This window comes from Botrytis byssoidea (assembly GCF_014898295.1).
Source record: "Botrytis byssoidea strain MUCL 94 chromosome Unknown BBYS_002, whole genome shotgun sequence".
Classification (NCBI taxonomy): domain Eukaryota; kingdom Fungi; phylum Ascomycota; class Leotiomycetes; order Helotiales; family Sclerotiniaceae; genus Botrytis; species Botrytis byssoidea.
The window spans coordinates 931,052-957,862 of NW_024065843.1; the positions used below are offsets into that span (position 1 = coordinate 931,052).

Below are 26,811 nucleotides of genomic sequence, written 5' to 3' on the forward strand. Positions count from 1 at the left end.
CGGCGGGTTGTATGAGTCCTTGACTTCGAACTTCTTGTACTCTCACTTTCCTTGAACATTGTCCCTGATACATTTCCTGGAGCGAGGTCTAGATAGTAAGCGATAGGTATCCGTAACATATATTCTAGACCCCCCCCCTCTCCCCCTTAGTAAATTGTTACATACTACTAGGTAGGTAGTTTGAAGGTGCTATTTGGATAAACACGTGGTAGTAGTGGAACAAGATCTAGATTGGTGGGCAGCAGGTAGCGCTAATACAAAAGAAGCTTAGTGAATTAATAAGCGGCGGTATCAGCTTTCTTCCATGATGCACTACCGGAAGTGATTTACAAGTTTGCCTTCAGTGTTCCAGTTTGGCATCAACAATCAAGACGTCCTCGAGATCGAGGCTCAACAAAACTTCATTTCTTAGACTTCGCAGACGAAATATTGATACAGTCAACCAGTTTTGCAAGGAGAAATAGTTAAAAGGATTCACTTGGTGGTGGTTGATAGGAGGTGTTCATAATCTAATTCTATTTGGTTCTGCCAGTCATGGCAACACCAACTCATGGGTTTTCCACGATGGCTACATCTTTAAGGCTTCTGGTTCGGAAGGCACCGGAAACCCAATTTGCGAAGATGACACTTCCATCGGTGCGAATGGTTCGTAGGAATAAAAATCTTATCTCTTTCAAAAATGGCCTAACTAATGCTGTCGCAGCTTTCGACTAGATCGATTCCTGTACTACCTTCCAGCGCACGAATGGACCCAATGTCTCCAGGCCTTCGAAATGCATTTATCTCGGCTTCAAAACGTATCTCTACTGCGAATTCAACGATCCTATCTTCATCTATTCTTGCCATGGCTCATTGCCGTCAAATATCCACGTCTTCGTCTCCACGACCAGAGCAGTCCATGCCATTTACCAAACCCTTTGAATTCCAGCGAAGATCTCTCTTCGGTGGTAGCCCATCACACAATTTACTCTCTCACTTGGAAGAAACTGCAAACAAGAATCCTACTAGTGCCACGGCTCAGAACGCTCTCTACCAAGCGCTATTGAAGGCAAATATGCCAGCCATCATTGCCGACAGGTATCAAACTGGTCATTTCGCATCAAATTCTGCTTGTGAAGGTGCATATCATAGGGCTCTAGGTATGTTGGGACAAATGGACAGCGGCATGGCAAATCCTTCCGGACAAGCGGGAAATATCGGCAACGCGCAACTACAGGCTATTGGTCAAGCAGTCGCTGCTACTTCTCGAGGAGGTAATATTGCTATATCTCGCGGCCAAGCATCTGGTTCTGGCGACAAAAACTCTCCTATGCACGTTGTTGTTGATGAAACGATGGGAAACACTATTTTCAAATGGGTCAAATTCGCTCTCTACTTTGCACTTTTCACGTACATCAGTCTGGTCGTTGTTGCTATGATGATTGAAGGCTTCAATTCGATCGTTGCCAGAAGACCAGGAGGGGCGAAAACCGATAACGAGGCCAAGGCTGAACACCAAAACGTCAGGTTTACGGATGTACATGGTTGTGACGAAGCAAAGGATGAACTCCAAGAACTCGTAGATTTCTTGAAGAATCCGGAGAAGTTCTCCACGCTCGGTGGAAAACTTCCGAAGGGTGTTCTGCTCGTTGGCCCTCCTGGAACTGGTAAAACTTTATTGGCCCGTGCGGTTGCTGGCGAGGCCGGCGTTCCATTTTTCTTCATGTCTGGTAGTGAGTTCGACGAGATATATGTTGGCGTTGGTGCAAAGCGAGTTCGAGAACTTTTCACTGCTGCGAAAGGCAAATCACCAGCCATCATATTCATTGATGAACTGGATGCTATAGGAGGCAAACGAAATGCTCGGGATGCCGCGTACTCCAAGCAAACACTCAATCAGCTGCTTACTGAACTAGATGGATTTGCACAAAACAATGGCGTTATCATTTTGGCTGCTACTAATTTCCCCGAACTGCTAGATAAGGCTCTTACACGACCTGGAAGATTTGATCGAAATGTCGTCGTTGGGCTACCAGATGTGCGTGGTCGATTGGCGATCTTGAAGCATCACATGCAAAAGATCATTGCTTCTCCTGATGTCAACATTGAAACACTTGCTTCTGGTACCCCAGGCTTTTCTGGCGCGGAACTTGAGAACGTCATCAACCAAGCTGCTGTGCATGCCAGTAGAGCGAAAGCAAAAGCGGTATCTATGTTGGATTTCGAATGGGCAAAGGACAAAATAATGATGGGTGCAGAAAAAAGGAGCATGGTCATTTCTCAGAAGGAAAAGGAGATGACAGCCTATCATGAAGCAGGGCATGCCCTCGTTCTCATGTTTACCCCCGGAACAGATCCCTTGCACAAGGTTACGATTATGCCCCGAGGCAGTGCTCTTGGTATAACTTTCCATTTACCAGCAATGGATAAGTACTCAATGACTTTGGATGAGTATGAGAGCAGGCTTGACGTCTGCATGGGAGGTAAAGTGGCAGAAGAAATCAAATATGGCCCTACAAAGGTCACTAGTGGAGTTTCTAGCGTAGGTCTTCCCAACTAGTCACTAATATTAAAGGTTCTGAGGAAGCGGAAGAATACTAATTTTGTGAACAGGATCTCCAAACCGCCACAAGCCTCGCATATAATATGGTCACTAGATTTGGAATGTCACCCGAGCTCGGTAATGTAGACTTGATGACAAACTACGAGCATCTCTCCGCAGGAACCAAGCTGCTTGTCGAGTCTGAAGTTAGACGCGTCATTGAGGAGGCTCGTCTTCGTGCTGTCAAGCTCATCGAATCCAAGCGTAAAGAACTGGATCTCTTGGCAAAGGCTTTAGTGGACTACGAGACGTTAGATAGAGAAGAAGCCTTCAAAGTTGTTAAGGGAGAGAAATTGGTGGGCAGGGCAATTTCTCCTTCGGGAAGCATAAAAGTACCTGAAAGTATGGGTACTTCACTTGCACCAATTCCCGGAAGCCAAAGTCCCGAGGATAAGGGACCGAAGGGACCACCAGGTGGTGGTGCTCTTGCACATTAAAGGAATGATTCACTCAACTCATCGGGACGGCGTTTCGGTGGTGGTGGATACACATATTCATGTGTTGTAACGATTATTTGCACGATTAAGCATGGGAGGTGGTCTCATGGTCCGGAGGATCACAGCATTATTGCCTTGTTATTGGCAAAGAGAATGGGAATCATGTCTCTGCCTTACGATAGTGATCATTAGCGCTAGAAATTTCACCTTTTTTATATTTTGAGATGATTTGTATAACTATGTGGGCTTGGTAGCTCAAAGGGTGAACGGATGTTCCGAATACTATCTCTGAAGTATTTTCCCAGTCTGTAGTTTTGCATCCCCACGCATCCCCAGACCAAAATGCACACGAACAGAACACAATAGCACAGCAGCTAATTTGAAATTATGCCATTCCCTGGTCATTCCGCCTATAGTTATCGCTCGTCATTCGTATAAATAGTCATCCATGATATTCACATACAAATGTTCTCATTATAGCCGATCTATCTCACCAAATTTGTCATCATACTTTTTTCAGTCCTGGTCTAATACGTTTAAGACATAGACTAGATCAAAGATTGAAGGCTAGCTAGCTTAGATTAGCTTAGATTAAATTAGATTAGGTGACTACGAAAGCGCAGATGAATATATTTCTGCGTGGTTATAGTACTCAGGTAGCCAAGCAATGCAATGTTGGGATTGCGAAAGAATTGATTGGATTTGTAGAGAGAGATCTTTTAGATTTTCAATTGGGGTTTCTTATTAATTTTTGTTTTTGATCATTATCATACAAATTAAATTACTTCTTTGGATCACAACAATATTGCCTACCTACTCATAAGTTGGTGGGTAGACTTTTCTTCTTCGGAAGCTAGATAATAATCATTGTTATATGTGGATTTCTATATAGTCGTCTTCAAGTATTCTCATCTCATCGCCTAGAATCTATGATGATGTTATAGATTCTACTTTTTGTATTCGTATCTGTTCTGGTCTTGGTGTGACTGAGTATCCAGCTTTGTTCTCCTGTTGATTTCGTCCCAGTGTGCTTGGGCTCTCTCTCTCTCTCTCCACTTTGCAAGAACCAAATTGAGAGATGGAAGTATATACAAAATTCAGGTGGTTTAATATGAGAGATGTTGCGACGTTGAGGATTATTCTCAATCTGTTACGACGTGAATGCTTGTCACATATTAAACGAATTATTGACGCCCTCAGACTATATTACCGTCGCCAATCAAATATTGCTTTCCTGGAAGAACAATCGAGCTCTACAATTCAACATACACGCATTCTTATACCGGTAAAATTGATATGAATTCTGTACTAAAGGGAAAAATAATAAACAAACCCTCTTCCCCAGCAGGATCCTGGAAACCACCCCGAATCCTTCAGTTCTTCGGCTATTCCGAGATACTAGCAAAACTTTGCAAGTTCCGTTTACTAAGATACTTTGCGTGAAGATGAACAAATGCATGTGAGTTCGAGAAATAAACGATAGCTAATATCGCTCAACAAAAACTATCCTCTGGGAAGATTAATGCGGTAAATGTAGAAATATGAAATTAGGCGAGCTGCAAATGATAAACTGTTGATGGTGGATCAGCCATCTCTCCACGGAAGAGTTGCTGAATTTTTGATAGATAATCCAAAGACTTTCCTGCATGTATTAAACATCATATGATAAGATAGAGAGGAGAACGAGCAATGAAAGCAGGAAGAAGATAGCGCCTACCTGCATGAGAATGTCGAAGAAAAAGAACGATCTACCTTTCCTCGAGAAATATTGGGCACTGCCATCCTGCAGCATCTAGTAAGGAAGATCTCTCCAAGGATGTAGGGTAAGCGATCAGGATGTTTTTCATGAAGGAGAACCTTCGGAGTCAAATCGAGGTTGAGAGCGCCAGTCACCCACTGCTCCTTCAAATAGCCCACGCTAATTGTTGACTAATCTTTCGCCTGAATCCATCACCCTGCACCATCCCTTCTCGATAGCTTTCTCCTCGTCATGAAAAATCTGCTCAAACTTATCTTTCAATTCAGCCAGTTCTTTTCTCACACAATTTTGCAAAGAAAGTCTCGATAGCTGGTATACCTTATCTTCCTTAAACCAACCCTCCTGATCATTCACTGTCGCAAGTACTCCGCCATGAGTATCTACCTCTAGAGTAAGTCTCCTCCCATCACCTTTCTTCAGAACAATCCTTAATTTCTTGCAGCTCAGCTTCATGATAGCATTCATTACCTCCCCATCCTCCCATAGAAAATCCGCAAAAGTTATAGGAGCATGTTCAAATCCCAAAGCTGTCGAAGTGATGCCAACCTGCCGCGGTGTCAACACGATGGTGAAAGTTTTCAGTACTGGCTTCGCCATTACCAAGGTTTCAATGCTTTCAACTGCCTTGTAAAACCAGTGCATATTCCAGTTATCTTTCGGACATTCGAGAACAACATTTTTTACCAAATTTAGATATGTGGCTTTAATCCTTGGGATGCTCCAAGAAGGTAGTCGTGACAAGTTCTCTCGGAGCAGTGCATGGAAGGTATTGTTTTTACAGAGAAATGAGAGAGCCTCTGCACTGATCTGTTTGCATATGAACAATATCTTTTTGACTACAAAATCGGGACAACGTTCGACAGCTTCCCAATCATAATTGACGAGGATCGAGTTTGGGGAACGAAGAAAATACCCATAGATTCGCTCACGGACTTCCAAAGGATAGCGCAGGAATGGAGAGCGAGTTGGACTATTCATTTCCACTGGTTCGGGTGTAGTTTCACGACTGCACAGTTCTGGGTAGCGGTTGAAGAGACCTGCACCGCGTGCTGCATGATTACGGCCGAGTCCTGGTCGTTGCTTGGAAGTGGCAAATTTACGCTTGCGCTTGGGGGCTACAATCATCGCCGAGGAGGGGATACCCCAAGTATTACACGAATGAGAATTAGCGTCGAAACTGGGTGTGAACTGGCTCAGATCATCATTCTCATCGTCAATTTGGAGTGATGCCATGGTGATTCGGGCACAGCGACGTTTGCGCGATGCTTTAGAAGTCGTACTACCGATGATTTTACCATTCTCATCACGATCTTTGGGAGCTGGCCTTTTGCGTGAATTCGAGACCTTTTGCTTGGGTCCCTCACCTGAGGGGTTTGGCATGTTTGACAGTGGAATTCTGATAGTCGCTCGGTTCGTTAAGTTGCCCAATTGTAGCGGAAGTATAGAATTTAATTGGACGATAATTTAAAGAAGACACTGGGGTAACTTTTTGAGTGAATGATCTCGATGACTAGTGTTAAAAAAGTCACAGGATTGAACTGTGAGAAGTGAATCGCTCTCACAATTCGAATGTCAGTAAGGTGTCAAAAATAGACAGGTCGAAACGACTGCCTGAAACTGCCGACAATATCAAAAGGAGTAGATCAAAAGCAATGGTAGCCATAGACTGGCTTTGTTAAAAGCTGGAGTAGAATCTATCTGTCAGGCCTGTAAAGGATGAAAGGAGGATGATTCTGCCGACTCCAGGAAATGGAAAGACTTTGTAGAAGATGAACTCGAGACGCTTGGAGTAATAGTGAAAGTGAAAATTGGACCAGCCCATTGAGTGTGTTTATTTAGAAATAGGCCAAGGAGGAAAACGAACAAGATGGTTGCAAATATTTCTGGTAATTCCGCAAATAATCGGACTGAAAAAGAAAGAACCATGGCTTACTAGTAAAGTAGGTAGGGACGGTGGTTACCTGATATTGTATCGTCTTATGGGGAAGGCGCGATGAAACCATCACATTTCCATTTCATCTAATCAACGAAGTGGTATGGCCCTACCATTCAGGTAAGGACTACGAAGTAATCAAGACATAGAAGAATCACAGTATCTCTGATTTCATGTCCCAGACTTATTCCAGATGTAGATTCCCGTATATAAACACGCTTTTATTGATGGACGAGAAGTATAAAGGGGCAAATTCAGATTGTGGTTACCGATATAGACGAGATAGCATAGTGAATATATGTACTTTTGAACATGTGCTAGAGAGCTATGCAATGATCATCTTGATCTCATGTAGCAATTTAAGTGTACACCATAATCAACTATCTACGAGTGCTAATGAAATATTGACCAATTCATAGAAAAACGAACGAATATATATACAAATGTAGATGTTCATGTCTAACTCTCTAGATGAAACATAGATGACGCTCCGCTTGACCACTGCCGTGGAGGCTTCTTCGCTTCGCTCTGGAACATATAGTAGCTGAGCAATACGGTCCTCTACTAGATGTTTGAAGGAGGTTCTTGAAACGATATTGGAATATAGGAGACATATACAGTTATATATTTCGCGTACAACAGGTGGGTAGATATGACAAATAGATAGGTCGATAGATATCAGGGCTTGTTTTCATTGAATGTCAGATTTGTATACAAAGCACTTTTCTATACCAAAACTTATTTATTTTCAAAATTCAATATTAAATTAATTAATAGTATTATATACATAAAATTCTGTATATTGATAGATTTTAATATAAATTTTTATAACTATAACTTTATATTTCTTCTAAATTCTTCTAATCAAACTAAAATCTCTATTGAATATTTAACACTTATTAAATTATAATTATTTTTGAAGTAAAAATCCTTTCTCTAATATATTAGTAAACATATTTCAAATTTTAATTTCTTTTATATAAAAAGAATCATTAATCAAAATTTTATGTTTTCTTTAGATTTAAATTTTTTATAATGAATAACGTGGTTTAACACCGAGTGCACCATATCACCGAATGCACCACTTTTACCTCAATTTGCGCTTTCTAATTTATATTATTCAATAATAATTAAATCAATTAATTGAAATTATTAAAAATCTAATAATCTAGGATCTATTATATTATTTTAACAAATTCTTGAATTATAACCTAGTTTTTTATATTTATTATAGTATTAATTAAAAAATACTTTTTTATTAGAATTTCCCTTATTTTAATATTTATTGTATTGAATCTGAATATTAATCTTTTATTAAAATAATACATTAAAAGTTTTTTGTTTAATAAATATTTCTTTTTAATGTAATTAAGTTTTTTTTGTACATCAATATTTAGTTAATATCTCATTTGTTTTTCAAAGTATACAAATTTCTATATTCAAAAGTATATTCTTATAAACTAATCTTTTTGTATTTTTAACTAAAACTAATATAATCTCGAATATAGGTATAAAAGAACTTGATTAATAATAAATTATTCGAGATTTAACTAATATTAATTGAAAAAGAATTTTTATAGGATTCTGAGATATTTGAAAAATCCAGAAATCTAAATCAAAAAAAGAGAAAATAAATATATGAATTCAAATATTCAATTTAAAAAATACAATTTTAGGATTAAATAAAACTAATCCTATTCTTTAGAATTCAGTTCTTATATTCTAATTTGTAATTGATTGTTGATATATAGTTTTAAAATTATAAAGAATTTGATTTTTAAGATATAATAAATATATACTTTTATAAACCCCTTAATTTGAATATTATATTCTTGTTTTAAGATATTAAAATATTTAATATCAAAAGATTAAATTAAATAACTTAAATGTGATGGTAAATACATATATTTAATATTATTCTTCTTGTAATAATTCTGGAATGGTATTAATTTGTAATTTTTATACCTATTTAGTACTAATATTCTATATTTGCTTTTAATTCGATTTCTTATATATTTATTGAAGTATTTCAATTATTTTAATTTTATTTTATTATTTGTTTATTTATTAAATATAAATTTAATAACTCAATCCATAGGAAAATCAATTTCGATATATTAATTAGAAAAATATATTTATTCTTAAATTATCAGAAATAGAGGTATAATATTCCTTTTATTATTGTTATATATAATTATTATTGCTTATTCTCGATTGCCTGGTTATATTGCTTTTCTTTTGTTATTTCGTTTAGTATTAGTTACAATTATTTTAGGATATATTATGCCCATTATAAAACTAATTTTATCGAAATTATAGAAATTGTAATTGAAAATATTATATTTTGTCTACATATTTGAAATTATATGAAACCAGTTTTCAATAAACTTAGAATTTTTGCAAAGAGCTTTTTAAAAGTTATAAATATGATTAAAATGTGTCTTTAATCTTATATAATGCTTTACAAATCAATAAGCCCAGAACTTTCTAATCTTCTTTGCTCTTTACAATTGAAAAATATAATTCGCTATATTTTTTATATTATTTAATTTAAATAAAAATCCTTTATTATTTATATTAATTATATATTAAATAAATATCTTTTTTTTTAAATCAGTTATTTTATAACTATTTACTCGAATTTTTATATAAGGGGGTAAACTATTTATTTTATAAAGAAATGTTATATACATTATATTATATAATTTAATAGTTTTTCAAATACTGAGTTTTTTATTTTTTTGAATAGTTTTAATAGTTAAAAGTATTTGAGCTTCTTTTTTATTTGATTGTATAATAAATGATTAATAAATTGTGTATTAAAGTTGAAGAATGCAAATTGAGGTAAAAGTGGTGCATTCGGTGATATAGTGCACTCGGTGTTAAACCACGTTATTCTAATTATTATATATTTATAAGATTATAAAATAAAGTATTGTTTTGGTATAGAAATTCGCTTAAATTTCAGCCCGGCATTTAATAAAAACACACCATGATAGATAGATAGATAGATATTGATGAGTAATTGCTCAAATACTATGGGTCAAGGGAGCAAATGACTTAAATTGATATGCACAGCCACCAATTCCAGCTTTTCAGGGGAAATCATCTTATAATGGTCGAAGTTTGGATCTTATTGAATCCTATTGGTTGACAACGTTTTAGTACTGGTAATCTGTCGATAGTACAGTTTCTCGATGCTTGGATTCCGCAATGACACGAGCGACCCTTAAGTGAACCCATGTCTCCTTTGTCCCCTCCCCAGATCAGTTTCTCTCTTTTCTAGAATAATAAATTACCTCCCTGGCTTGGCTCATGGGTAGAAGAGTAACCTTGGCCTTAGATTTCAATCGATCCAGAAGTAGGTCCCGTTCAATAATGGACCTTTCGCTGACTGGCCCCCAACTTGGATCTTCATCTGCATCTTCATCTTCTCCTTCGTACTTTGCTGTACTATAGTATTATATTATATGTAGGTAAGTCTTACAATTGATTTGTCTCTTCCCTTGTTATTGTTGTACAAGTGAATCATTGTCGCGCCGCATTGCATCTTGATCTTGATCTTGATCTTGAATCAGTTCAAATAAAACATCATTACCTATTCAACACATATTTCCTCCGGGACCTGATTGTGTTTGTGTGTGGGACCTGATTTTCATGCAATGACAGGCACTACAAAGAAGTCCTCCGGTGAACCCGTCAAAACAAAGCAACATTCGCGATCAAGCTCGAGTACAACTACAAAATCACTTCTTATAATTACACCCTCGAGTTCTGAAAGCACTCAAAGTCCCTCGACCTCACCCACTTTTCATATACCTGCGCGCGACAGCACCTACACCGAGAACGACCGAGTTGCTACAATCAGCGAGAATATGGAGAAAGCGACTATCAATGGTTTGAGCAATGGCTCGAGTACTGCAAAAAGGAAGACTCCTTTGACTAGGAAACAGTCTTCTCCTATGATGCCACCGTTTATGGTATCGGCTCCAGGAAAGGTCATTGTGTTTGGAGAGCACGCCGTCGTGCACGGAAAGGTGGGTGCCATTGCTCTAGCTATGCGATCTGAAAACTAACATTAGAGATAGCCTGCGATTGCTGCTGCAATTTCACTTCGATCATATCTCCTAGTTACATCCCTCTCAAAATCGAAGCGCACAATTTCCCTCCGTTTTCCCGACATCAATCTCTCACACACATGGAATATCGATGACCTGCCGTGGGATACCTTTTCGCATCCGTCGAAGAAGAAGCACTATTATGATGAGGTCACATCTTTAGATCCAGAATTGGTTGCAGCGATGAAGCCACATCTAGAGAACATTTCCCCTGAGGAATCACCCGCCATACGAAAGATACACCAGAGCTCTGCCTCGTCATTTTTATACATATTCTTATCACTCGGTTCACAATCATTTCCGGGCTGTTTATATACACTTCGCTCAACAATTCCAATTGGTGCAGGTCTTGGTAGTAGTGCCTCGATATCTGTCTGTCTTTCGTCCGCACTTTTGTTGCAGATTCGCACATTATCTGGACCACATCCGGATCAACCATCCAATGAGGCAAGCTTACAACTTGAGAGAATCAACCGTTGGGCATTTGTGGGAGAAATGTGCATACATGGAAATCCATCTGGGGTCGATAATACAGTTTCAACGCAAGGAAAGGCTGTCATCTATCAAAAATTTCCCGATGGACCTACTGTAAAGCCGTTAAGGAATTTCCCAGAACTCCCTCTACTGCTTGTAGACACACAGCAAGCAAAATCTACAGCTCATGAGGTTGCTAAAGTGGGGTTGTTGAAGCAGAAGCACCCAGCTATCGTAGATTCGATATTGAATGCTATTGATATGGTCGGTCAATCAGCTGCGGCTATGATTTCAGATCCAGAATATGATAGCGAGAATCTCGAGTGCGTTGAGAGCCTGGGAAAATTGATGACAGTTAACCATGGACTTCTAGTTTCTTTGGGAGTATCTCACCCTCGCCTGGAACGCATCCGGGAACTTGTCGACCATGAAGGAATTGGCTGGACTAAGCTTACCGGTGCTGGAGGGGGAGGGTGCTCTATTACACTGCTAAAGCCGGATACTACACATGAGAGAATGGCACGCTTGGAGGAAACATTGAAGACTGAAGGTTACAAAAAATTTGAGACTACATTAGGTTGTGATGGAGTGGGTGTTTTGTGGCCCGCAGTGATCAAGAATGGAGAAGATGATGATTTTGGGGGGGATGAAATCGACCAAGAGAAATTTCTCAACGCTGAAGGTATAGAAGGAGTTGAGGAATTGGTTGGAGTTCATGGACAAAGTGGTGATAGGGAAGCATGGAAGTTTTGGAGGGTTGAAGATTAGAATGCCGGCAACAGCACGATTACTTCTTTTCGCTGTAAATTATGTTAACATGTTATTCTATAATGCGACGGACCGGTAGACAATAATGAAAAGAAAACACATATAATGATCAAAAGAATCAAAACATTGTTCCTCACATTGTTTAACGTTTCTTTCTTCAGCCTCACACCTTTCCCGCACAAGGCTGACGCTAGCCGAGCTCATCTTTTGGAAGCCTTTCAGATGGGCAATTGAGTCTTCGTTTTCGACCTCGTAACAAAGAGCATATTGTGAGAGCAAGGATTACTTGACCCAATTCTAGCCTCTAGCATTTCAAGTTTTTAGGTTCCGGGTCTGCACAGGTATTTAACTCACATTGGCCTTTTCAGGCCTCTCTTAATTTGACCCCCCAGTTCACACCTTTCACCGTGACCCTCACGAAAGCAGAGCTCTCGAAGACTCATAGGATACTCGTGTAATGAAATACGGAGGTATTTGAATTGCATTTGGTCAACGGCTTTGCAAAATTAAGTATTGCGAAGTTTGCGCAAGCGGGTTTTCAAAGTAGGAAGCACATTAGCACAAGTGCTTGAGGAAGAGAGATATTTCATTCGGATAGCCGTAAGACCACGACAGAATAACGACATACGACCGAGGGTATTGGCAATCGATTCGTGATACCAAAGCGGCAGAATGGGAATATACGAGAAGGATCCTATCTGGGCTGATGTGGTACCAATAGCACAAGATGATGGCGAGGGCGCTTTAGCACAAATTGCATACACGGATGAATACGCAGAGGGTAAGATTGCCATCCTTCATTCTTTCTACAAGACTCATGATCTGTCTAGCAATGGGATACCTTCGCGCTGTAATGGCAAGCAAAGAATACTCACCTCGCGTTCTCGAACTTACTGAACACATCATTACCCTTAACGCAGCTCATTATACAGTCTGGCTCTACCGCGCCACAACTCTCTTTGCACTGTCTTCCTCTGTCGCCGACGAACTCGCATTTGTAAACCAAATTGCGCTGGAAAATCAGAAAAATTATCAAATTTGGCACCATCGACAACTTCTCATCGATCACCTCTACCCCTCAATTTCATCCTCTCCTTCGTCGCTCAACGTGCTTGCAGATTCGGAGCGAGATTTCTTAACACAAATGTTTGACGAAGATGCAAAAAATTATCATGTTTGGAGTTATAGACAATATTTGGTATTGAAACTGGATATGTTTAACGAGGTGGAACTAAAGAGTGTAGAGGATCTAATAAAGAGAGATGTACGCAATAATAGTGCTTGGTCATATCGATTTTTCCTAGTTTTCTCGGACCCCAAATACTCGACCAAGGGATTGAAAGCGAATGAGTTTGATGGCAAGATCCCAAAGGAGATAGTGGATAGAGAAATTGAATATGCGAAATCGGCGACATATGAAGCACCGCAGAATCAGAGTTCTTGGAACTATTTGAGGGGGGTTTTGAGAAAAGGGGGTGTGAAGAGTGAGAGCTTGGAGGAGTTTGCGGGGGATTTTGTTAAGCTTGGAGATGCAGACGGAAAGCGGGAAGATATAAGGAGTAGTCATGCATTGGACTTTCTGGCGGATGTCTGGGCAGAGAAGGGAGAATGGGAGAAGGCCGACAAAGCGCTCGAATTACTGGGTGATAAGTATGATAAGATTCGAAAGAATTATTGGGATTGGAGGAGAAATTCATTCAAGGAGATGAAGGGATAGACTGAGTATAGGACGAGACAAATGACTGGTTATGGAACGGCGTTGGGGCGGAGAGCGTGAGCGTATGTCTGCCTCGTTTTCGCTTGTGTTGTTGTTTGAGATGAGCATATACCAAGTTGCTCCCTTCTGTTGAATGAAGCTTGCATGAACGTACAATTGTCTTGTGGTGAATACATCACCTTCTGATGATCATTCCGAAATTCCATCACACGACGTGAGCGATTCATTCACCGTGCCACATGCCAATAGTGACATTTCTGTGACCCCTCCAAACAAAATCATCGTGTTCCTTTCCACATTCCTGACTCGTCCGTAACATCACCGCAGGCGATAAAAAGATAAAGTCAAATTTCCAAACCCATGGATAGTCGGTTCCACTACCTAGAAAACCTCACTCCCAATCACCCAAACATGTCAAAACCCTTCGTTCGTCACATACATCATCAATATAAAATATCAGATCACCAAACCAAAAGGGACAATAGCTCGAAAATAGCTCACCCCGCATTTGCGACACCTGCGCTCTGCATAAAACCATTACCCTATAAGTATCTCCACATTACCCTATAACTTTAAGTCGCATACCGTCCCGAGCTTCCCTTATCATTCCAATTACCCTATAACTTCGTGCGCGTATCATGATTACCCTATAGCTTCCCCTGGATTACCCTATAAGTATCCACGTGTATCTTTCTGAGCAAAGGCCATTACCCTATAACTTGTCTTAGCGAGATAGCGCATCCCCGCTTATCGTCGGATTCCCCTTTCGTCGGCTGGATCGTCTGCAGTGCCGAATCGAAGGCATGCGTAAGGAGCCAGAGGGATCCTGGGTTGTTTCAGTAAGGAGGAGGGAGGGTGTTATCAAGTGCTGGGGTTATCATGCATGCATGCACACACGCACGCCTTTGGCTCGACATGTATGTTGTTGCTGGAAGCGAAAGTTCCCGATATTGATACGAAACTTCCTACATAGGAAATCTGTTCCATCTTTTGCGATCTCCGTGCTTCTGCGGATGCTTCGAGATGGATGGGTTGAGTAGATTTGCGTGGAAATGGATTGGTTTGCGTTGGATGCGAGAGGAATGAGCTAGCATGGATATGATTTCTTGATGTGAGTACTTAGGGTTGGCGATGCACACTCCCTTCAAACAAACATTTGGTTGGAACATTTGAGATTTGAGATTTGAGGTGATAAGATAGTTCTTCTACCAACATATTCGTTCAAAAAGAGATTCCAAATACAATTCGAATACGGAAATAAATATCATACTATACAAAATGGGTTCAACAACTCCAATCACAAATGGAATGGGAGAGGGACATATATCGAAACCTTGGATTAAGACACCATTGGTTAGATCGGCTGCCTTGTCAAGACATGCTGGATGGTGAGTTTCCAGAATGTTTTCGGCTTTTGTTGGAAGCGTAAACTGATACGGAGATAGTAATGTGTGGCTTAAACTTGAGAATTTACGTATGTATACATACTTTCGTTTCCCTTGTCGAATGTTGCGCAGCTCATCTTTCGCCTTTGCGACATGTTCCGATCCTTTTCTTTCTCCTTTGTTACCATGTTTCTCCTTTCACAGTTCACCATTTCTGTGCTATTCCATCACATCTCAATCTTATCTATCAAAATAACTAACACAGTCCAGAACCATCTGGCTCCTTCAAATCCCGCGGCATAGGGAATCTTCTCATGCGTTCCCTCCCCCCCAATCCCCACAGCCCCGTCCACTTCTACTGTTCCTCAGGCGGCAATGCCGGTCTCGCCTGCGCCCACGCAGCATTCTCTCTCAACCGTCCCTGTACCATCGTCGTTCCCATAACCACATCCTCACACATGATCTCCAAGATAAAACTACTCAAAGCCGAAGTTATCCAGACCGGAAACCACTGGAGCGAAGCCGATAGATATCTACGCGAAGAACTACTAGCCAACGATGCTAATGGTGTATACGTGCCACCGTTTGACCACCCCGATATCTGGGATGGACACAGTACTGTGATTACTGAGATTGAAGAGGAGGTTCGGGGACTAGGCATCCACAGTTTGGACGCGGTGATCTGCAGCATTGGGGGAGGAGGATTATTTAATGGCATCATGAAAGGATTGGAGGATAGAGGAAGATTGGAATCTCCTAGTGAAACGAAAGTTATAGGTGTGGAGACGACGGGAACGGCGAGTTTCCACGCGGCGATGAAGAGGGAAGAATTGGTCAGGTTAGACGGTATCGATAGTATTGCTACGTCGCTGGGTGCGACGCAAGTAGCGGCGAAGTCTCTGGAGTGGGGACTAAAGTATAGAAAGAACGTGAGGAGTGTAGTTTTGGGAGATGCGGAGAGTGTGAGTGGTATGGTGTGGATGGCGGATGAGGAAAGAATTGTGAGTTTTATTAATTCATGGGTTTCTGAGTTCCTTTTACTGATTGTGACGCAGTTGGTTGAGAGTGCGTGTGGTGTCAGTGTAGCAGTGGCTATCAATGGCGTACTGAAAAAAATATTGGAGGAAGATGGAGAGACCATGGAGGGAAAGAATGTGGTGATTGTGGTTTGTGGAGGAAGTAATATTTCACTGAAGATTTTGGGGGAATATAGAGAGAGATTTGGTGTATGAAAGCTTGGGGAACACTTTCATTATAGATCGAGGAGCGGAGTCATAATGCAGCGTTTGGTTTAGAGGGATCTTTGCTACTCTATCATGGGTAGCGAATTTTTGCATTTCCAGTATTATTTGACGCTCTGAAAATAGGGAGTGTCTTAATTTCTCATGGTATAAGTGACATATTTCTTGTGATAGAGCAAGTAACATGACTTGCAACAAAACATTCTTAGAATTGTTGGACTGTCTAATTTCAATCTTTCAAGCTTCTTTGACCCTTGGTATCGATAGATTAAGTGATTATTTGTTACAGTACTAGTCAACTACCATCAGCCGAAATTCATTTTCATATCAAAAATCGACATTTTGCTATTTTTCAAATTCAAAAATCTTTATAAATAATAATTTAAATTTATTGAAATTCTGTTTTTATAAAATTTATATAATAAAAATTGATATTTTTAATATTTCAAAAATCTAAAAGATTTCTAACATCAAAATTTATAAGATTGAATTAAAATATTAAAAAAGTTATTTGATTTTCATTTATTTTATTAATAAATTTAATCATTTCAAAAATACTTGAACTTTCTATTTATATAACTTTATCAATAAAAATCTTAAAAATAATTCGTTTTATTTTTATTATATCTTTATAAAAAATAAATTAATCGATATAAAGAAATTTTTATATTATACTATAAATTATAAAAAAAGCTGTAATTTTAAATGATGAGTTTTGGTGTTAAAGGCGGTTTAGCTGATAGTAGTTGGCACTAACTGTATACTCCTTTACTAGTGACTCGATGACCGAGAATCATGCAAGCTATTTATAGCTATTTCCTTGTAATGAGTTTTGTGGCTAAATAAAAATAAAAACATGTGTTATAGCTCAAAGCATATCCCTAGACTTGGTCTTAATCATCCATCTCTAATTCATGTCAAGAATTTTCCACCATGGTGTATACCGTACTATACTGAATATTCCTTCTTTCTAGCTATGCATCATTCGCTATCGGACAATTTATCGTACTAGCCCCATTCAATTTTTCTATACTCACCAAAACATCAGTAGGAACACCACTAATAAGATCTACTGTTCTACGCTTTGTTCTCCCGCCAAATAAGCAGGTCCAAATATCGTTTTCCGAAATGGCTTCACCATCATGCCCCTTAAAAAGAAGATTCCTGGGCGCTGATTGCTGCATCTCTAGACTATTGGCCTCTTCCAGAGCCTGTGCTACTAATTCCTCATCAGTAACCGCTCTCCCTTTGCCCTTTTTTGATATGGTTGCATGGCCTAAGTGCTCCAATCTTCTCTTGACAGATAGCTCGTAGATTGACTGATCAACAGTGTTACCCATGACCATTACCCAAATATTGGTCTCAAACTTTTGTCCTATTCTATGAACTCTAGACTCTCCTTGGAGTGCGATTGCCGTGTTTAATAACGGTTCGCAAAAGAATATATTATTGGCATTGACTAAAGTCAATCCAGCGCTATGTGCTCGAGAATGTAAGAGGAAAACTTCTATGCCAGGATCGTTTTTGAATTTTTCAACCCCATTGGGTCTATCAATAGATGAATGACCAATGCGAAATGCATCAAATGCGCTAGCCAAAACCGGTAGGAATTCGGTAAACTGAGAAAAGACGATTGACTTCGAGCCAGGGTCTGATTCTCTAAGGTAAAGAATGTGTCGGGCTTTTGGAAGATTGTTAGTGGCATTCGTTCAGTGAGATCAAAATTCACATACCAAGAGTATCGATTTTGGTGCCAAATGAGTTGTTATCTTGTAAATTAATGCTTTTGATGGCGGAGAGAGTAGCTTTGCTGACTTCTGAATAGATCGCAGATTTTTGAGGGGAATTCGAGTTGACTGATCGTTCCTTCAACGGTTCTCGAATGCCATCAGTTTCTGCGGTCAGTGTTGGCTCATGTGGCTTGTAGCTAATATGGTGAAGCTCTTCATAAATTAGCATCTCTTTACAGATGGGGCATCTATGAGATACTTCAATAGGTCAGTAATATGTATGCGGCACTTGGAGATTATTGCGTTCTTACATTTCCACCATTCTTTGGCGCAATCAGAACAGTATTGATGACCGCAGACGGTCAAAACTCCAAGCTCAAATCCCTCTCTGCAAACGACACACGTTCGCTTATCTTTGGGATTTTCGACCTCCTCTTTCAAATGAACCAGATACCTTCTCTTGGCTCTCAGCGAAGCTATAGTTTGAGTGAGTGCATGCTCCTTTCGTAGAAAAGATTGGTTGACACCATCATTATTGGGGCCTGTATATGGGGCCACCTGATTTGAAATTGCTTGTAGTTGTTTGTAGTACTCAACTCGAAGATTCATGCATTTTGTGAACAGCCCGATCTCCTTCTCTAGATTTGCGGCCGCTTTTGTTTGATCTATGAGATAGTTGTGAGCCAATTTCAGTTGAGCTTCAACGATCGAAAGTTCATTTTGGGAATTATTTGTCTTGAGCTTAGATATAAGCGCCCGGAGCTCAGATAAAATCCCCCTCACACTAATGCCCTTGTGCAGAAATAGGTCCCTTATGTTAACGAGCTCAAGTAGCTTTTCTGGGAAAGGACCTTTGCCATGTTTTGCCTCCCGGAAAGCCGTTTTAGCTTCTTCGTTGATTAGAAAATTTTGGACGCCGGACAACGATGCCTGTCTATCGGCAATCATTGTCCGCAATGCTTGAACATATACCACGACTTCTTCCTGTACTTTTATAGAATTTTCATACTCGTCCCCACTGATGGCAATGCCTTCATCATCGTTGTCGACTAATGGACTCAACAAGATCTGGATGAGGTGGTTTCGCCATTCGTTAATTTGTTGTGCTTGTCTATCCAAATTAGTTCCAAGATTTTCGAATCTAGCCATTGATAGTTAGTTAATATGTAGGTATGAGGCGTAAAGATATGAGAAAGTGTATCCGAGAAGATAAATTGAATAGAGATACAAAAATCCACAACTTACCCTTCCATAATCTGGCGACTTTCGGGACCCCCTCTGAGAGTACTAGGCACAAACTGAGGCAACTGGACAGCTGTACTAGATTCTGTATCTTTCCTAATTGCGGTCATCATGTTATCTGTTCTCTTGAAGGCCTATGATGTGTTAGCCCAGATATCTTCACGCTGTAGGACAACAAGCATTTAATCTGAATTGTGCAATCCATTCTTCGCGATAGATTCAAGGAATCAAAAGTGTGAAATAGTTAGAGCTATATTTCATAGCAGTGAAAGTGTGTACTAGTGCAATACAGAACGTACATCTTGTAGTATCTCGCGTCGTAACTCCTTAGCCTCTTCGTAACCCTTCCTCTCAAGCGTATCGAGGTTCTCAAACTCGGCGGAATCAACTACTGTCATTTCCTCGTTTGATTTTATTTGATAGTAAGCATTCGATAGGAAGAATAAACCCATGTGATGAAGCTCCAAGGCGGCTCTCAGCCGTGCTCGACTCATCACTACGCTTGAAGCAGGATCTGATCTGTATGAGGGCGTGTTAGAGCGTGTCAAGGGCGATGAAAGAGATTCGCACCCATCTTGTCCCTCAAGATATCTCTCACCATTTCCTTCAATGCTCTGAACTTTGTTCGGAGTAGTGGTCTTTTGAGTTTCTGCTATTATCGCATCTGAACTACTGTCTGAATGAAATGCCAGTCTTGCCTTCTCCGACAATATCTCAGCGGATAGTTCATCCCGAGCTTGATCTACAAACGTGGAAGAGAGCGTGACGCATTCTTTCCAGATAGCCAGAGCTTCCTGAACACGAGGGGAGTCTTCGTATAATTGGCCCCTCTTTAATTGGGAAAGAAGAAGTGATCGTGAATTTGCTCGAATAGCAGCATCTGTTTGGGAAAACATAAGTTCAAGGGCCCTACCTGATCATGATATTAGTCTGTGCCATGGAGCACCTCGTAGTAGGAGATCCGACTTACTCGCAGTTTGAACCATTGGTTCATCTCCGATTTTCTTTCGCTTCGTGGCTCGTTTGGGAGGAAGTGCATTCGTAGCCTGCCTCAATCGTACAAGCCATCGTCTCATAATTTCAGCATAGTCTTTTGGGTCCCAGCCATCTATGAGAGGCTCGCCCTCGGTGTCCAGTCCAGATTCTTGACACATCTTGCCAAACATCTCTTTGTAAAACTGCTCTTCAATTGGGTCGAGAGAAATAGTAATTACGAAGCGGTGTTGTTTGGGTAATACAAGCTCTCCGCGAACATTTTGCTTTGAGTGACGCAAACTAATAGCCTCGAAAAGCTTGTGAAAATCTTGCTTGGAGTATATAAGCGATCGCCACACCGGGACCAAGAGCTCATATTTCAAGAAAATGAGTAATCCTAGTAAGTCATTGATGTTTTTCCTGACCTAAATTGGAGTCAATATATTTCAGCTCGGTCGATAAATAAGAAGTGCTCCAATCTCCACTACAACCCTTCATTATTTCTTCATGATCAAAGAGCTCTGTCATATGCAGAGCCAATGCGATACAATGAATCCACCGGAAAGGCAGTATATATACAGGTATCAAGCAAGTCACACATTGCTTACCAAACAGGATGCAATGAATGTTTCATAGCACTTGAAACTCCAAACTACTCTGAACAATAAACTGTGGACAGTAGTCCGGATAAGTTCCACATTTGAATAGACAAAAAGATATGAAAGGTTCAGAATACATACTGGAGTGCCTGTGATTGCCCAGGCATTGATTCGAGGTATCATCCTTGCGACGGTTGCGGCTTTACTAACACCACTTTCAACCATTTGCGCTTCATCGAGACATACACGCCACCACGAAAACTTCATTAAAGGTGACTTAGGCCTCTGATATTTTGACTTGCTGCGCAGCGTCGTCCTCTCCGGATTGAGACTGGTGAAGTGGATCTCTGATGCAAGTATAGAGTACGTGGTAATGACTATGTCAGAGGTGGCAAGATCTATCATTGTGGTTTCATATTCAAGTGCCCGGCTCTTGATACCTTCATAATACGTAACCTTGAGACTTGGCGCATGGGCCTTTATCTCACCGATCCATTGTTCTATACATAATCAATAAATAATATCATTGGCACTCGAAATTGATTCAAAACTTACTTGAAATCGAAGGCGGTGATATTATTAGAGTGGCATGTGTTGTGTGCAAAGTGTCTCCAGAAGAAGCATCGATAACAGACGGGTCTTGATCACGACGGGTGTGAAGTGTTATCAGGGCAATCATTTCTACAGTCTTACCCAGTCCCATCTCTTCTGCAAGAATGCCGCCTTTGATATCTTGATCCATCCAAAAGAATGGAGCAAGATCGAAGGTGACTATTGCAAATAAATGACTAACATAACAAGAACGCCCTTGTACATCTGTTGCGGCGAAGAACGAAGGCGGTATTTGGCCTATTGCCTTGGACTGAGTTCTTTCAATACATCCAGCCACGCGAGACCACTCAGAACCTTCCCTACGAAGCATCCATTGAACGGCCCGCTTCTGAAACGGATAGAGGGTTGATTCCAATCCCGGTGTTTCGATCGATGCAGCAATTTCATCATCTGGATCAGGTGAGTGTGCAGATTGATAAAAGTCTTGCGCAGAGAGCGGTTCCAAGCTTGGGCTATTTGGATTGGGAAAGTAAGTGTTTAATACCTTCAACAAAGCATCCGTCTTTCTAGGCTGGATCGATTTTCGATTAGTTGTAACCTCCCACTTGATAGTGAAATCAATCCGAATATAATCTGAGTCACCCATTTTGTACACACTTATTCCGGCCTCTGTCCACAGCTTACTTGATTGTTGAGAACGCTTTTTGGAGTCTCGATCAACCATCAGACAAATGAGTACGTCATCGAAGGAATTTTGAATGCTCATCGACGTGTTTTCAAGTGATAATGGTATGGTAAGCAGAGAGTTATGATTTTCATCTCGAAGGACGATACTAGATGGCTCGGGGTTGCTACCCGGGCGGCCCCAGTGGCTAGTAAAACGAATCTTCTGCCTATTCAAGGTGGTGAAGTCTAACGACAACTTTGATCGAAGACATCTGACTTCCAGCGAAGCTTGTTTGACTGTGATGTAATCCTGAAAAACATCATCGTTCGATGATTCTAATTTCGTTTCTGTTGTTAGTTTCTGACGTTTCCTTAGGGGTTCCTCTGACGTGTTCTATAGCATGGAGTTAGTACTTCTAAAAATCACGAGAAGCTTCAAAGTTCTGCTGCCAAGAAATTCGAATGTGATCCATGAAACACAAATAGTAAACCATAACAGTTACCTGATCTGTGGCAAGATAATTGATCAATGCATCCGCAATATCGGCAACAAAAACATACGGAGCCTTCTCAAAAGGAACGTTATCTTTTGCATCATTCGTTCTTTGTGATTCCTGTGCAATGATGGAGTCATCAGGAGTGATTGCGAAACCCTTTTTCCACTCAGGTTTGCTGGGGGCCATTATATCAAACTTCTGAATCAGGCTTTCACACTAAACGACCTGTACACTTCTAGGCCGCACATAGGCTTCCATGCACATATGAGAAAGTTTACTTTTACCGCGTTCAACAGGTATAAAGATAGGTGTGTTTGATAGATTGGCAATAATGGTTGTTTTGTTGTTCTGACAGAATGTTGGATGATGAAAGATGAAAGACAGATGGTTGAATTCTTTTATGTGACTGTAGTGGTTGACAGACTGGTGATTGACTGCCTTGCGCGAGAGAGACTGTCCGTCTGTACGAACGTAAGAGGTATGCACTTACAGTCGCGAGCATGCACTGTGATAACAGATAAGAGAAGATGTTCGAGCCACCCGCCCATCTACGACATCCATATTCTCGGTCTCCATACTACTATCGGGAGTACTTTAATCCGAGCACATCACATGATCTTTAATTTTTCGAATAAACGCCAAGGTTAAAATCGAATTGTGAGGTAGGCCATTTACAGAGGTACAGCCTTTTAACGGTTGACACAAGTTGACTTACATTGACGCCATAAGTTGACATCAAATCTATGCACCCTTCGGTATCTACACTTTGACCTGCGGGAATCCTTTTCGATATAGGTATATCATTCCTGCTGTACGTTCAATGAATCCTCAGTTCCACTTTCTGGACGATTAGTCCTGCTGTGCGAAACATAGCCGTATTGACTTCCTCTATAGAATCTGCCCATCATGATCCTTAAGCCTTACCAGCTACGACCAATTCCTTCCTTTCTTCTCCCTTTTGCGGATGCAACCACTTGCAATCAAGTACGAAGCCTACATTATCGCATGAAGGCACCGCCTGTACCCCGTCCCACACCATTTGTACCGGATGCTCAAACGTTTCTCACACTCATCGGACGAAATTTGAGCCAGCATGCATCGAAAATTCCTTCATGGAAAGCATTGTTTACATTGACCTCTGATCAACTACGAGAGCTGGGCGTTGAGCCTCCACGGAGTCGACGCTACCTCCTACGCTGGCGCGAGAAATTTAGAAAAGGGCAATATGGTATTGGTGGAGATCTACAACACATCGAAAATGGAATTGCACAGTTGCGTGTAGTTGAAGTGCCGTCATCAGACCCGAGACATAGTACAGCTACCGCAACATCCTCACCGGGACAACAAAAAATAGTGGTCAATATACCCACAGGAAGCAGTGCAGAGGATAGTCTCGCGGGGCAGATGGTGCCAGTTCAGGGTTTACGTATTAAAGGAGCACACACTATTATTGGACCTCATGTACAACCTTCCAAAGGAGGGCAAGCGGCGAAGATTGTCGTTAAAGAAGGATTGTGGGAAGATCGTAGAGGCCACAAGATTGATGGAGGCGAAAGGAGACAGGCCGAAGTTCGAGCAAAGAGGAGAGGAGAGGAGAAACGTGCAGCCAGATAAACATTGAGTAAATCACCAATCTTGTCGTTCATGTAAGATTATATTAGAGGCTGTGTATGGATTCACGAGGAGGAGGTGGCTCTGCTGTGATAGTTCTGGGATCTTCATCCACAGGTCATGGCCTTCTAGAAGATATCACTCGCAAGGCTGCAGATCAACCCAAACATATTGAAGTTATATTTCAACTCAAAATCCTTGAACTGCGATTGGTGGTGTACACGGATGAGGTCGGCACTAGGGCCACGTGAGATTACAGTTTCGCGGCGTAGACGTCAACTTAACGCCATTCCCGTCCGCGTTTAGCCGAAATACCTCAATTGCTACAGATTTCCCTCGACATTCTTTTGTATGCTAACCTTGATCAAGGTTTCTCGGAGATCTCGCGATTCTTTTACGGGATCGGCATACATGGTTTCTTATTTCATGATTCCCCGGACGCAGCCCTCGTAAGCTCGCTCGTGCTCCCTCCCTCGTACCCCTCCCATTGTAGCAATTGCGCTAAATATGCCCGGTGCCACATCGTCAGTGAAATTTGCCCTCCGACTTCAAGTATTCAGAATTCTTTCTCTTTTGTGTACGATAAATGGAGGTGTATTGGTTGATACAATGGTTGTGGATGACGCAAGGGCCCGGCTGTGCTGGGAAACTTCCTGCAAGGCCGGAGGATCTTTCCTCCAGATTACTATCTCGCTAGATAGTCTTACTTGTACAACCCACGCCGATAGTTGATCCCATAGATTATGTACGCACAACCCACTTGCAATCATTAGAAAGAACGTATTGGAGGTCAGCAATTGTTTAAACTCTAGATTGAACTAACCCAGCGGCCGGGACTCGCGTCAGAGATCTCGGGAATACCTGGAAACCATAAGAAGCAATGTTACTAAGCCAATACAAATCGATTCACTCAAGCTGGCCAATCCCATACTCATCTAGCAAATGGTCGTTCATTTCGCGCAGGAGCGAAGGCAAATGTATACCAATCTGTGCCTCTTTGGCACAGCAAGGCTCTTTGATATGTTCTCGTCTGATGTTTTTCTCGTTCTCCATACTGATTGAGCGAATAGTGGCACCTCAAATTGGATACTAACAAGCATTTGCACAACGACGTCGTTTAGTCGTTTATGGGTCCCGAGTCAAATAGTCGATGTGGTAATGGATGTGTGCGTCATCTCATCTCAGAACAAGTGATCAGAATTGTAAGTGTCCTTACGGCGCAATGCATTAAAGAACGTCTAGGAGTGTAGCTGAGGTCTGTATACGACGATGTCCTTTGAAAGTAGAAAAATTTGACGAGTTCGGTGAACTGATTCGTGATGTATCGCCGGCATTTTGACACTACTGACCTCAGGAAAGGATACCTAGATGGTACATTTACAAAATAGGTGTACTTGATATACTGACCGTACCTAGATGAGTCTATTCATTGATCACAAAGTTTTTTTTCTACATGGGACTTGTCTGCCTGATTTCCCATTAAATTGATCCCTTTTCCAGCCTAGCCAAGTGTAAACGAACCTATGCAGGAACCGAATCTCTACCTGAACATCTTCGAAAAACAATGGGTACTCGCTACCATTTCCACAAGTGGATTTTCAATCATCCTCTTGTCTTCGGCTTTCATGGCGAAAGCAAAAACCGCAAATTATTGTTTATTGAAGCTCAACCATAGGTTTTTTTTGATTTAGAATGGTCAGAAACGGTAATGCCGCGAAGAAGGATTCCTGGCAATTCCTCTCCATCTTCTCTGAGAACGGATGGCCCCCACCACACCGCAAGGCCATCATCTCATCGATTTGAAGCTCCACTATCAAGATAATCCTAGATTCATCATCCTCCCCTTTCTCGTTTCGTATTTCCCATCTCGTCCGATTTTTGGAGGAGTTCCTCTATACAATGTCACATGCACACTTAGTCCAATCACTGAATCAGGTTGTAGTCCAATTCAGGTGAGGCTGCCTTAGAGGAACGGGGACCTTCTCGATAGTTCGTTCAGTCATATGCTACTCTTATCCACCTATAGTCAGTCACGTTTTGGTGGTGGTCATATCTATGATCCGTCTGGAGGCAGTGCTTCTACTTGACGTTCCATCCACTCTTGGTCTGCTTTTTTTCTTGTAATATGCTTATGGAGATCTTTATATATCTGTTGATATCCAAAAGCGATCATCGAATCTGCCCTCCGCGCCACTGTATGGTTTCTATAAAGTAGAGAAGTTTCCTTTTACCCAAAAGCTATCAACTCATCATCATTATCATTCATCATTTTGTGATGTCAAGAAAGCTATAGCATTCTTATCTACATCGTCATTCATTGCTCTACGTTTCACGCGTCTTAAGCACTGCATACACCGTTCAAGCAAATTCAAACAGCGCCGTCGTCATTCTGATCATATCATCCTCGAAGTCTAGTAGTAGGATATCTCAACGAAAGCATCAAGTTCCGCTGTTGATGTCAGTATACATTTTTCTATCCACTCAGCCAGTTTCTGAACATTGAAAGGGCAGACTCCTATAAGTCAG

General features: G+C 40.8%; 8 protein-coding genes across 8 annotated transcripts; 5 read left to right on the plus strand and 3 right to left on the minus strand.

Annotated features, from left to right (window-relative positions):
* Positions 1-534: 534 nt before the first annotated feature.
* EAE97_001065 (uncharacterized protein) lies at positions 535-3,018 on the plus strand (the record flags this gene model as incomplete). The annotated part of the gene is made up of 3 exons (XM_038871575.1): positions 535-645; positions 704-2,521; positions 2,593-3,018. The coding sequence occupies 3 exons, from the start codon at positions 535-537 to the stop codon at positions 3,016-3,018; spliced, it is 2,355 nt and encodes a 784-aa protein (XP_038737476.1).
* Positions 3,019-4,936: 1,918 nt separating this feature from the next.
* Positions 4,937-6,157, minus strand: EAE97_001066 (uncharacterized protein; the record flags this gene model as incomplete). The annotated part of the gene is made up of 1 exon (XM_038871576.1): positions 4,937-6,157. The coding sequence occupies one exon, from the start codon at positions 6,155-6,157 to the stop codon at positions 4,937-4,939; it is 1,221 nt and encodes a 406-aa protein (XP_038737477.1).
* Positions 6,158-9,764: 3,607 nt separating this feature from the next.
* EAE97_001067 (uncharacterized protein) lies at positions 9,765-12,070 on the plus strand (the record flags this gene model as incomplete). The annotated part of the gene is made up of 2 exons (XM_038871577.1): positions 9,765-10,747; positions 10,799-12,070. The coding sequence occupies exons 1-2, from the start codon at positions 10,373-10,375 to the stop codon at positions 12,068-12,070; spliced, it is 1,647 nt and encodes a 548-aa protein (XP_038737478.1). The 5' UTR covers positions 9,765-10,372.
* On the minus strand, positions 9,816-10,260 carry EAE97_001068 (uncharacterized protein; the record flags this gene model as incomplete). The annotated part of the gene is given in 3 exon segments (XM_038871578.1): positions 9,816-9,992; positions 10,010-10,153; positions 10,198-10,260. The coding sequence occupies 3 exon segments, from the start codon at positions 10,258-10,260 to the stop codon at positions 9,816-9,818; spliced, it is 384 nt and encodes a 127-aa protein (XP_038737479.1).
* A 672-nt stretch (positions 12,071-12,742) lies between the features above and the next one.
* EAE97_001069 (uncharacterized protein) lies at positions 12,743-14,272 on the plus strand (the record flags this gene model as incomplete). The annotated part of the gene is made up of 2 exons (XM_038871579.1): positions 12,743-12,851; positions 12,901-14,272. 2 exons carry the CDS (start codon positions 12,743-12,745, stop codon positions 13,785-13,787), a joined length of 996 nt encoding a protein of 331 aa, XP_038737480.1. The 3' UTR covers positions 13,788-14,272.
* Positions 14,273-15,065: 793 nt separating this feature from the next.
* EAE97_001070 (uncharacterized protein) lies at positions 15,066-16,404 on the plus strand (the record flags this gene model as incomplete). Its single annotated transcript, XM_038871580.1, has 4 exons — positions 15,066-15,175; positions 15,233-15,261; positions 15,443-16,173; positions 16,228-16,404. 4 exons carry the CDS (start codon positions 15,066-15,068, stop codon positions 16,402-16,404), a joined length of 1,047 nt encoding a protein of 348 aa, XP_038737481.1.
* Positions 16,405-17,145: 741 nt separating this feature from the next.
* On the minus strand, positions 17,146-23,209 carry EAE97_001071 (uncharacterized protein). The gene is made up of 9 exons (XM_038871581.1): positions 22,681-23,209; positions 21,515-22,571; positions 21,101-21,459; positions 20,356-20,785; positions 19,685-20,298; positions 19,389-19,519; positions 18,455-19,284; positions 18,147-18,401; positions 17,146-18,094 (listed from the first exon to the last, which is right to left on the minus strand). Exons 1-9 carry the CDS (start codon positions 22,858-22,860, stop codon positions 17,388-17,390), a joined length of 4,563 nt encoding a protein of 1,520 aa, XP_038737482.1. The 5' UTR covers positions 22,861-23,209; the 3' UTR covers positions 17,146-17,387.
* Positions 23,210-23,580: 371 nt separating this feature from the next.
* On the plus strand, positions 23,581-24,288 carry EAE97_001072 (uncharacterized protein; the record flags this gene model as incomplete). Its single annotated transcript, XM_038871582.1, has 1 exon — positions 23,581-24,288. One exon carries the CDS (start codon positions 23,581-23,583, stop codon positions 24,286-24,288), a length of 708 nt encoding a protein of 235 aa, XP_038737483.1.
* Positions 24,289-26,811: the final 2,523 nt, after the last annotated feature.